Source organism: Myotis daubentonii, chromosome 21 (genome assembly GCF_963259705.1).
Source record: "Myotis daubentonii chromosome 21, mMyoDau2.1, whole genome shotgun sequence".
Classification (NCBI taxonomy): domain Eukaryota; kingdom Metazoa; phylum Chordata; class Mammalia; order Chiroptera; family Vespertilionidae; genus Myotis; species Myotis daubentonii.
The window spans coordinates 89484-102233 of NC_081860.1; the positions used below are offsets into that span (position 1 = coordinate 89484).

Consider the following 12750-nt stretch of genomic DNA (forward strand, 5'->3'; position numbering starts at 1 on the left):
TTAGATTAATTAGAAACTTGGGATGAGATTTTTATCTTTTTATGAATAAACTAGAGGCCTGGTGCATGAAATTTATACACCAGGTGATCAGGGCCGGCCCCTAGTGGTCAGCGCACATCATAGCCAATAATCGAACTCCTGGGCTCCTGGTCAAACTTCCGAGGGGACACTTTGCATATTAGCCTTTTATATGTATAGATATGGTTTCTTGACAGTGTTATGACTACTAGTGTGTGTGTGTGTATAATTAATTGTTTTTTAATTCTAGGAGTCATACCCCATGGGTTTATTTGGTAAATGAGCGCTTCTTGGCATAGAAGGGAATTGAAGAATGATGGTAAGTGATCAAACTACCTCAAACACTAACCTTAATTTTTTGGGGGCCTCCCTCTTTCCTCTCTTTCTTCCACCCATTTTTTTTTAAAAAAATGTTTTATTGATTTCAGCGAGAGGAAGGGAGAAAGGATAGAAACATCAATGATGAGAGAGAATCATGGATCGGCTGCCTCCTGCATGTCCCATTTTGGGGTCAAGCCCTCAACCTAGGCATGTGCCCTGACCGGAATCAGACGGTGACCTCCTGGTTCCTGGGTCGAGGCACAAACCATTGAGCTACACCCCACACCAGATGGGCCAACCTATTTTTTATTTATTACCTTTTTTGATGTCACATTTGTTACATACAAGTTACTCTAGGGAACACGTTTGTTGTGAAGCACAGTAATGAAGTGAACACCTGTGAATGTAGTGTTCAACCTGAGAGCCCCACTCCTACCATTTGTGGGACCTAGGGCAGATACACAAGTGGAAGCCGGCTTCCTTTTTGTCTTAATTTTAAAAAGATATAAATCCATCCATGCCAACAGCTTGCCCTGCCGTTCTGCCCAGGACCCAGCCAGCTCTGAAGAAGCCACCCTCTCCCTGAGGCTGGCAGGTCGGGCCAGGCGCTCTCTGGGTCTGGGATGGGGTCAGCGTGGTGAAACTCCCCAGAGCCTGGACAGACAGGTTCCCTTCCCTACACTTCCCCTTCTAACTGGAGATTTTCAGACAGGTCTAAGTCTCTCCTTAAACAACAGCACTCCAACCCAGGAGGAGGAGGGAATGGAGTCTCTAGGGGAGCCCAGTCTTCCTGGAAACCGGTTGCCTTGGGAGATTTGGGGTGGCCATTACCAAACAAATCGGATGTTTTCACTCTGGGTTCCCAGCACATCGCTCTGCTGTACCTCCTTCCTTCTCATTCCCTCCTTGTGTGGCCTCGGGGAGTCCCCGTTCAGTTTGTGAATCCCTCTCTTAATTCCTGTGTAAAGGAGATACCTTTATGTAGGTACAGACATAAAAATTTAATAAGCAATGCTTGACAGCAGTTCCAGATTATCAGTGAAGTTGCTACAAGTAGAAATTATTTAGAGATGAGTGAAAATAATTTTTCCCCCAGTCTAGGAGTAAGTTTCAGAAATCTATAGACACTTTGGCGAACATTATGAACAATTGCTTTGTTAGACTATATATTATAAGAGTTGAATATAAAAACTTTTACATGAAACTGGTGTTTGCTTTTTTTTGAAACAGCTAATAGTTGAGCAAATCTTTGTAAAAGTCTCCATGTAGCACTAGGTGGCACACTGTGACCTAGGATGAAAGTAATGTTTTTGTTTAAGTCTTCTTGAAGAAAGGAATAGAGGTTAAAATACAGCTTGAAATAGAAATCCACAGTGTTATGAAGTATCTCAGACTCATTTATTGCATTTCAAACCCTGATGCTTACTTAGACTAAAATGTTCAAAACGATTCTACGTAAGTTACTAGTTACGTTTTTATAGGAACGGGATTATGAAAAATGAATAGAGTGTGTTTTCTTTCAGAGAAACATAAGAAATAATGCATTTATCTGCCAAATATATTTTGTGTCTTGACTAATAACTCAATAAATATTCTCTTTTCTGTACATAGGCTTCATTCCAGCGCTCCAACAGCCATGACAAAGTCAGGAGGATAGTTGCAGAGGAGGGTCGTACAGCCAGAAATCTAATAGCGTGGAGTGTTCCACTAGAAAGCAAAGATGATGATGGTACGTACATTTTTTGTTGTTAATCTTCCCCCAAGGATATTTTTCCTGTTGATTTTTAGAGAGAATGGAAGGGAGGGAGAGGGGGAGAGGTGAAGAGGGAGGGAGGAAGGGAGGAAGGGAGAGAGAAACATCAGCGTGAGAGGGACACACAGATTGGCTGCCTCCCGCACGCATCCCAGCTGGGCTGGGGATCAACCTGCAGCCCAGGTATGTGCCCTTGACCAGGAGTGAACCTGCAACCCTTCGGTGCACGGGCCAGCTCTCTGCTCAGGGCAGTAGGTGGTTCGCTTAAGTCTTCGTGAAGAAAGGAATCGAGGTTAAAGTACTGCGTGAAATAGAAATCCACAGTGTTATGAAGTAGCTCAGACTCATTCATAAAAAAGAACAAGTGAGAGAGATGTCTGACTGCAAAAATACAACAACTGAAAATCCTCCCGCTTCAAAATGAAACTGTATGTCCTACGTGAGGTAAGTTCATCGGAACAGAAAATGCTGAGTTTTATGTAAAAAGTGTATTCCTAATTGTATTGTTGAAATACGATTTGAATTCAAACAAGTATTTTTCAGACCTGTATATATAAGTTGAGAAGTATCACTAACTTGATCTTTTTAAATTTTATTTTTATTCATGTTTTCACTCATGAGACAAATTTTTTCCAGAAGTTTTCCATTTGACCTTATTTTTAAATTGTCAGAAACTCTGACCTCTTTAAGGAGTTGGTTCACTCCTGTCCTGAGGCAGCTGCTCCACGAGAATAGTCTCTGGGACCTTGGGAATTTGTTTTCAGTTACAGCCGTGGTTCAGGTTGGCGGTGACTAGAAGGAGGCTGTGTGTGAGTAGGTCTGAGTGATTTGTGTGGTTCCATTTTCTGTTGTTTGTCGATCTGTATATTTATCTGTTTATTCTTGCCTTGAAGGAAAATCTAAATTTCAAACTGGTGGAAAACCAAAGAGGACAATTCAGGGCACTCATAAAACTACTAAACAGGTAAAGCATATGCAACTCTTTGCTCACTTCTTATTTTAGTTATAAAATACAGTTTACTTTCCATTAATTTTTTAGAGAGGGTGAGAGGAAAGGAGGAGGGGGGAGAGAGAGAAACATCGACATGATACATCAGTTGGTTGCCTCCCACACTCACTCCAACCGATCCGGGTGGGAATTGGACCTGCAACCCAGGTATGTGCCCTTGACCAGGAATCCAACCCGAGACCCTCCGGTGCGCATGCCAACATCCTAACCACCGAGAAATGCCAGCCAGGGCTGAAAGACATTTATATAGTACTATGTGCACAGCTTGTGCTAAATACTTTACAAACATTAATTTATTTGCTTATCATAATAACCCTGTGACGTAGGCTTTATTACTGTCTTCATTTACAAATGAGGAAATTGAGGTATTAAATCTTTGGGTGGTAGCATTTACCAGGGAAGCCGTCTGGTCCTGAACTTTTGGTTTGGGGGAAGCTGTGGATTACTGTTTCAACTTTCTTACTAGTGATTGGTCTGTTCAGATTTTCTGTTTCTTCATGATTCAGGTAAGAGAAACCAAGGCATTAGGGGTGAGTTGGTTAAATGTTTGACCGAATACAGCAGGCTAGTTTTTAGGGTGATAACTTTGTGTGGCCTTTGAATGACGTTATAAATATCCAGGTAGCCCTTGGCAGAGAAGAGGGAAGCTCCCTGCCCCTGCCACGGGTGCTGGTGTCATATTTTTATTTTCATTTGTCTCCATGTATTTCTTGATTTCTCCTTTGATGTCTTCATTGACCCATTTGTTGTTCAGTTCATGTTGTTTAATTTCCACATAGTTGTGATTTGTCATTTTTCTTCTTGTAGTTAATTTCTAGTTTCATACTATCGTGATCAGAAAAGATGTTTGATATAATTTCAATCTTAAATTTATGGAGACTTACTTTGTGTCCCAACATACGGTCTGTCCGTGTGCACTTGAGAAGTATGTGTATTCTGTCGCTTCTGGATGGAATATGTTGTCTATTATCTATTTAAGGACGTCTGGACTCATGTCATTTAAGGCCAATATTTCTTTCTTGCCCTACTGTCTAAGTGAGGTGCTAAAGTCTCCTACTATTTTCGTAAATATATATACCTTGAGATCTGTTAATAATTATTTTATGCATTTACTTGCTTCTAAGTGGGGTGCATATATGTTAATGTTGCATTTTCTTTTTGTTTGTGTCCTTTATATAATGCCCATATGTATATAATGTCCATTGTTTTGTATGATAAGTATGGCTGCATATGCTTGCTTTGGGCTCCCATTTGCTTGGAGCACTGGTTTCCACACCTTCCCCTAGAACCTGTGTCTGTCTTGGTAACTGAGATGAGTCTCCTTAGGCAGTGTATTGTTGGGTCTTGTTTTTTCATCTGTCCAGCTACTCTGTACCTTTGGATTGGTGAGTTGTTCATTTACATTAAGGTGATACTGATATATGAAGCCGTACTCTTGCCATTTTTGGTTTTCTGATTGCTCTATAGCTCCATTGTTGATTTTCTCTTGTGTTTCTGACTGATACTTTAATTTGGTGATTTTCTATGATGATTGTCTTCATTTTCTCTTGTTTATGTTTGTGTCTCTGATCTAGATTTCTGTTTTTATTGATTTCCTCCTTTAGCGCGAGGAAGGGAGAGGGATAGAGAGAGAAATATCAATGAGAGAGAAACGTCCATTGGCCTCCTGCATGCCCTCACCGGGGATGGAGCCCGCAAGGCAGGCTGTGCCCTGACTGGAAATCGGACCGGTGAGCTCCTGGTCGTGGGTGGTGCTCCCCCGCTGAGCCACGCCGCTGGGCTAGAGCTCTGTTTGTGGCGTCCAGAGTTCATATACAGTTGTCCTTCTGGTAGCATCTTATCTTTACTTGCCTATACAAGTTTCATCCTTTCCTTACTCCCCCATTGTGTATTTGTTGTTGCAAATTATCTATTTTTATGGTATGTGTTCATTACCACATTGAAGCAGCAGTAGTTATTTTTAATGATTTCCCCCTTTAACCTTTATGCAATAATTAGGTTTTTAACACTCAATTCTGATAATCCCTATCACCTTGTCAGACTTTTGTCTTTTCCTTTCTGGCAGAAGAGCTCCTTTCAACATGTCTTAGAAGCCAAGTCTTTTTTTTAAAATATATTTTTGATTTCAGGGAGGAAGGGAGAGGGAGAGGGAGATAGAAACATCAATGATGAGAATCATTGGTCAGCTGCCTCCTGAACGCCCCCTACTGGGGATCGAGAGCCTACAACCAGGGTGGTGCCCTTGACCTGAATCGAACCTAGACCCTTTAGTCCACAGGCCGACGCTCTATCCACTGAGCCAAACCAGCCAGGGCAGAAGCCAAGTCTTATGGTGGTGAACTCCATCAGTTTTTTGTTGGAGAGAGCCTTTATTTCTCCTTTGTATCCGAAGCATAACTTTGCTGGATAAATTATTCTTGTCTGGCTCTAACCACCAGAGCCACCTGGCCATTTAGAATTCTCGATCATGTTGATCACAATCTTCCATGACTTTAAGTTTGGTTTCTGGAGATTTGTCTCTTTTGTGTGTGTGTGATACTGTGATTTTTCATGGTGCTTGATGGGTTTTCCCTCATCCAGTGAATTTGAAGTAGTGAACAACTTTCTTAATTTAGGTAAAGCTTTTTTTGCCTAGCATTTCAACATGTTGGTAATTAGAGGCCTTTTTTTGTTTTCCAGAAGGTGGTGCTATAGGACAGGTTTTGGTTTCTCTTACCTGAGCTGACTCGTTAGAATTGATCGCCAGCACTGTCTACCTTCCAAGGTGTCCGCCAGAGGTGTCCCAGCTGCCCTCTTTGTTGCTGTTGTGTATTTGGGGGGCCGCTGGTACCTGGCTGCTGCCCGGGTCTCTGCTGTTGCAGTATTGCCACTGAGATGGCGGTGCCCGCTGAGTCTAGGGTCTTGTGGGTCTTGGGCAGTGTCTCCATGGCATGGGGGTTGCGTTGGTGGGCGGGGGAGCTCGGGTAGCGGGCACCTGCGCTGCTTCTGGGGCTGTCAGGCCCGCAGGTGTTGCCACCCGTGTTGTGAGTCCTGCTTCCTGTGGCTGCAGGTGCTGCTGGGGCTGGGAGGTTGCAGTTGCATGTGCTTGGTGATAGTAATCCATCATGTTTTCTCCTAGTCAGTTGTTTTGCACTTATATGTTAATTTTTACTTTAAATTGGTTTACAATAAAATTAAGCAGCTGAATAGAACTGTGTAGTGTATGTTATTATTTTTTCAATGAAAAGAATATATGCAAGCTGTTTCACAATGTTGGCCCTGCTCTTTATTATTTGCCAATGTATGTAAATGTGCCATACGCTCTTCCAATAAATCAGGCGCCTCTTTGGTGCTCCTTTTTGAATAAGGGTCTAGTCACAGTTGAGGTCCTCCTAATACCTCCAATGAGACATGCCTGAAATAAGAATTAACTTTTCAAACCTTTACAAGCTTTGTTTAAGTGATTTCAATGTGCTGTGATATAAGCTGAGAAGAATGATGTCGTGTTTTTAAGTATTTATGTTGAAACATGTGCTTTATGTAATAATCCAACCCGTGGAGGATTTTCAAAACATTTTTTTCATGTTTCGTTTTGCTTCACCAGAACACCTCGGGAGATTGTAAAATAGCAGCTACAACTGGAGATAAACACTTTGATAAAAGTCCCACTAAGACAAGGCACCCTCGCAAAATTGATCTGAGAGCTAGATACTGGGCATTTCTTTTTGACAATCTTCGCCGGGCAGTCGATGAAATCTATGTCACTTGTGAATCAGATCAGAGTGTGGTGGAATGTAAGGTAAGTTTTGTGTGCGGCTTTGCAATCCGTTTGAAGCCAGATTCTCCAGTCTCTGCTCCACCTGACTTGCTCATTCCCCTCCGTGTATTAACTGTCGTCACAGGGCTGCACGGTAGGTCCCAGAACTCGCTCATGTTACAACTGACAGTTTGCCCCCTCTGACAAGCCTCTCCCTAGCTCCCCCACCCCTGCAACCACTGTTCTCCTCGCTGCTTCCAGGAGAGCTTGGGTGTTTCTTGGTTTTTCAAGGGTACTTTGGTTGTTGATTTTTGCATTTCCTAATTATGTACTTTTATGTTGTGTGCAAGATTTGGTAGAAAGCTGTCTTGATATATAGTCCTGGGCAAGAAATCACACACACTCTCTCTCACACACTCTCACACACACACACACACTCACACACACACTCTCACACACACTCTCTCACACACACACACACACACACACACACTCACACACACACTCTCACACACACTCTCTCACACACACACACACACACACACTCACACACACACACTCACACACACTCTCACACACTCACACACACACACTCTCTCACACACACTCACACACACACACACACTCACACACACACTCTCACACACACTCTCTCACACACACACACACACACACACTCACACACACACACTCACACACACTCTCACACACTCACACACACACACTCTCTCACACACACACACACACACACACACACTCACACACACACTCTCACACACACTCTCTCACACACACACACACACACTCACACACACACACTCACACACACTCTCACACACTCACACACACACACTCTCTCACACACACTCACACACACACACACTCACACACACACACACACACACACACACTTTTAAAAATCTCTTCTCTTCATTCTCCCTTGATACTGTAGGTGGCACTAGTGAGATTTTTCACGTTCTTTGGTTTCCCGTTTACTGTCTTTAATTAGACATCGCTCCCTTTTCGTTGAGATACTTATCACTCTCCTGACTCTCTCTGGGTGGGAAAAGTGAGATTGATGGCTACCCATAAACCATCCTGGGTGGGGGTGGCATGTCCTCAGTGAGGCATGTTTCTATTTTTAGATAACCTTGTGTTTGTAATAGGATATTAAACAGACACACAGCATGAGCTGTCTCTAAAAATTCACTACAAAGCCTGGCTTTTTAGTAAATACAAACGATACTGTATTACTTTATACTGAATAAAATTAATTTGAGGAAGTCCAGAGTGACACATCTTTATGCACATATGACGAAGGCAGCCTCTCTGTTTCTACAGTGAGCAGGGTTGAGAACCCTGGCATTGGCTGCCGACCTCTGAAATGTATGTCGGGTCAAAGGAAAGTTATGCGTTGAGACAGCTGCTGCCTTTCCTCTAAAATTGGAAACAACCAAAACAGGCTTTAGACTAGCTTAGAATTATGATTCGTCAGAAGCAGATGTTTAGAATGAAGAGTAATTGAAATCATCCAAACTTATGGTTTGATTATCACAATATTGTTACTATCAGCATATAAAATTTCTTCTATTTAAAAAATATTTTGGGGCAAAATCATCCACAGAGTTTGATGAGTCAGCCTGTTGTGGTAGATAACACTATTGGACTTAATTTTGAGTTATATTTTCTTATTAAAGTGAGTGTGTGGGCCTAGATAATCTCCAGGTCAGCCCTAGAGAGCAGATTAGCAGCTTGTTTGCTTTATGATGAAAAATAACAGAAGGTTGCGTGAAGAAGTCAAATTTGTTTGTAAAGAGTGTGCCTCTTCATGGAAATGAGTTTGTCCGACTGTCAGTATGTCTCTGTGCTGGTCTGCATTGGAGAGGCTGGACTTGGCCATAAGACAGTGTGGCTTGTGATTCTGGCTCTGTCAGTCGTCTGCCAACGCTTCGTGACAGTGTAACAGGAATAGAAACTTGTTCAGGTTGTAGATGTAATGATGGAGGTTTTGACAGCGAGAGCAGAGAGAGTTGTGGTCTCTATTCTTTGTGCTTTGCCCAGATGCTCAGAGGCTTATACTGAGCAGTGAAACCTGGGAGCTTAACAGTATTTTCATACCCAGCTCGACTGCTCTCCCCTCCAGCACGTACAGGTGGGGATTAAAATACACAACAAGCATTTGGCCAAAACGTGTGCTGGGTGTGTACTACCTAGAGGTGTTTTTTTAAAATTCTTTTATCCATTATCTCATTTGATTAGTATCTTTGTGAGATACATAATCCAGGTTTTCCCCTCATTCTACAGGTGGAGTCAACCCTTGATTTGCAGAAGTATTGACAAGATTCGTCACTATTTGTGATTTTTGTGTTTTGCAGTTAGTAATAGCTCTGTGATATAATTCACATGATAAGTGTAACATGATAGTAAAAAGTATGTTTTCTGTTTCAGCCAGGATTGTGGACTAGGGTCCACCTCTGTAATCAAGAGGCTGAATTTCTCATTTTTTTCGTTTGACGATGTGCCTGTTATGCCATCAGCCACTCCTGCAGGACTTGTTGAGAACTGACATTCCAACAACACTGTGCGCTCACCATCAGCCCTGCGTTTCCCCCTCTCCCCTATGAAGTGGACTGGAGGGTGGGTGGGGAGAGGGCGCAGGTAGTGAGGTGGGAGCCATCCTCTCAACTGGTTCCCACAGGGTCTGCGGGAGGGCTGGATTGCTCGTGCGGATAACTGTGAATGATGTTATTAACATGATTGCGAGGGTTTATCTGCTCTTTTTCTTTCAGATGATTTCCATGAACTGCTATTCCACTAGTAGCTTTAAAAAAAGCCGGTCTTAAAAATCATGCTCTTTAAACTGGTTTCACTTTGTGAAGCTCTGTCTTTAATAAGGTTCCCTTTATCACTGCCTTCTCATGTGATGCGTGTTTTCACCCCTTCATCACCACTGGGCTCAGCGCTGCTCACTCCTGGAGCTGAATTGGAGGCTCTATCGGTGCCCTGGGCCCAAGGGCCTGTGCGCCGGTGTTAGGTGTCAGCAGGACAAAGGGATGGCGCCAACCGTCCGGCACTGCGCGCCAGTGACGAGGATTCATTACAAACCAATCAAATCTGTTGCAGCCAATTGGTAAAGTCATTGGTAATTGTAGCTGTACATCTATATGTACTTATCTGAGTGCCTATAACGTCACTTTCAGAGGCACTTTTGTTCTTTTCCGTCCCCCTTGACAGAATGGCCTTCATGGCTGTGGGGGAAAGATGTGCATCATTGACTGCGAGGCTGCTCCAGCTGCCTGTCTGTTTGTGTTCCCTTGTTCGTAAAACATGACTCGGATTACAGCTGCATGGTTCCACTCTGATCACTTCTGATTAAGTGGAGCTAAACATTCCTTAAAATAGGTTGTTTAAGCACCAAATGTACTTTCTCTGTGCCAACGAGTATCACAGGTATAGCTGCTGTAGTCTTGTCCTGTAGAGATTGTTCCTCCTCCTCCTCCTCCTCCTCCTCCTCCTCTTTTAAAAGTGAGATTCAGAAAACTTATGGAATAAATCATTCTGAATTTAATCTTTGCTCTAAGTGATTTAAGTTGAATTAATTCAGTGAACTAATTTTAATTATATTAGTAGAATTGAGAAAAGGAAGCCAACTAAATAAAAAATTTTCCCTTTTCCTGATTGTAGAAGACTATTACCAGTGATTTGTCACTAAGGATTATCTTTGAAAGGAGATAAACAATACTTCTTTGTTCAGAAGGGTCTTTTAAAGTAGAATCTAACTTTTATGACTAAAGTGAGGTTGGTGCTGTATTTCGTTTGTGAGTAATTAGGTGTAGTTTATTGTTAGTGTTGGGCCTAATTTCCAAAGTGTAGCCAAAATTTTTAAGCATTTATATTTGAAAAGTGATTTTGAGGTTTTTGAGTACCACTGATACTATAAAGTCAGTTTAAAACTTAGTTATGGAAAAGTAATGTCTTCATAGAACAAGTTATCATTTAAAAAATTAAACTTATTGGAGTAATATTGCTAACAGTGCCATAGACAGGTCACGGTGTGCAGCTGTCTAGCACACACCTGTACCAGCACATGACCCAGCACCTGGGCTCTTCCTCCACCTTGTGTTTGACCCTCTGCTGTCTTCACTCTTCCCACCCCGTTTCCTCGCTATGTTGCCGTTTCTGTGTTTGGCTTTTTGTTTGTTTGTTCTTTGGTGGCTTTTTGTTGTATATCCCACAAATGAGTGAAATCATATGGTTTTTGTCCTTTTCCATGGGACGTACTTCATTTGGGAATATTTCATCTTTTTTATGGCCGAGTAGTATTTCTTTGTAGATATGTAGCGCATCTTCTTTATCCATTCACCCACTGAAGGCCACTTGGGTTGTTTCCATGTCTTGTCTGTTGTAGAACACATACAACTTAACAAGGAGAAAAAAATGGTTAAAAGGTGAGCAGAGGGTCTGGCTCCTGTGGCTCAGTGATTGAGCGTCAACCCATGAACCAAGAGTTACTGGTTCGATTCTGGGCCAGGGCACATGCCCGGGTTGCAGGCTCAATCCCCAGTAGGGGGCGTGCAGGAGGCAGCTGATCAATGATATTTCTCATCCAGAGATACAGAGATTTCTATATCTCTCTCTCTAAAGATCAATAAAAACATTTAAAAAAATTAGCAGAGGACCTGAATAGATACTTTTCCAAGGAAGACATACAGTTGCTAATAGATATAAGAAAAAAATGTAGCTATAAGGGAAATGCAAATCAAAACTACAATGAGCCTGGCCAGTGTGGGTCAGTGGTCAGCCCATGAACCAAGAGGTAACTGGTTCAATTCCTGGTCTTCCTGGGTTGCAGGTTCGATCCCTAGTAAGAGGTGTGCAGGAGGCAGCTGATCCATGTTTCTCTCTCATTGATGTTTCTCTTTCTCTCTCCCTCTCTCTCTAAAATAAATAAAAATGTATTTAAAAAACAAAAACTACAATGAGATGCCACCTCACACCTATTACAATGGCTATTGCCAGTAAGACAAATAAGTGTGGGAAGGATGTGGAGAAAAGGGAACTCTCGTATACTGCTGGTGGGATGGCAGCCTCCTTGGAAAACCAGTATGTGTTGTGTACTAAAGTGGGGCATACACCTGCCCTGTGGCTCAGCAGTTTCACTCTTGGGCTTATACCCAACAGAAAGGCAAACATCAGTCAGTGTAGAGCACATTTACATAAGTAGCAGTGTATAATTTGTAATGTCCAGAATTTGAAATCATCTAATTCAACAGTTGGTTGCATAAATAAATATCCATTTGAAGAATATTGTTCAGTTGTGACCTTGGACACCGACAATAAATGAATTGCAGGCACACTGAAATATGGATGAACCTAGTAAACGGATGTAAAAAAGAAACCACAAAATAACACATACACTGTGGGTTCATTTATACGGATTTTGGAATAAGGTGAAATTGAACTATTACCGATTAAAGCAGTGGTTACCTTGGAAAGACATGGAGTTGTAATAGGGAGGAGATACCAGGGAACTTGTAGAGACTGGAATTGTTATACTTTGGTCCTGGGTGGTGGTTGCTTGGGTCTGTGCTTTGAAACGATTTATCTGTACATTTGTGTTTTGTGTACTTTCTGTTTGTTAACGTCACAATAAAGAGGGTTAAAAGAATGGGACTGTGGCTCGGATGGTGTGGCTCAATAGTTGAGCATCGAGTGGTGAACCAGGAGGTCACGGTTTGATTCCCGGTCAGGGCACATGCCTGTGTTCGGACTCAGTCTCTGGTGGGGAGCATGCAGGAGGCCGCAACTAATGATTCTCTTTCATCATTGATGTTTCTTTTTTTAAAAAAAATAAAATATTTTTTATTGGTTTCAGAGAGGAAGGGAGAGGGAGAGAGAGAGAAAAATATCAAT

General features: G+C 42.2%; 1 protein-coding gene across 1 annotated transcript in view; it reads left to right on the top strand.

The window, feature by feature from the left end:
• Window positions 1-12750, top strand: part of SCAPER (S-phase cyclin A associated protein in the ER) — a 162673-nt gene that overhangs the window by 4804 nt on the left and 145119 nt on the right. The window contains exons 2-5 of the mRNA XM_059678318.1: window positions 269-337; window positions 1951-2068; window positions 2986-3056; window positions 6685-6879. Of these exons, the coding sequence (XP_059534301.1) occupies window positions 332-337; window positions 1951-2068; window positions 2986-3056; window positions 6685-6879 (390 nt within the window). The 5' untranslated portion in view covers window positions 269-331. The remainder of the gene's footprint in view (window positions 1-268; window positions 338-1950; window positions 2069-2985; window positions 3057-6684; window positions 6880-12750) is intronic.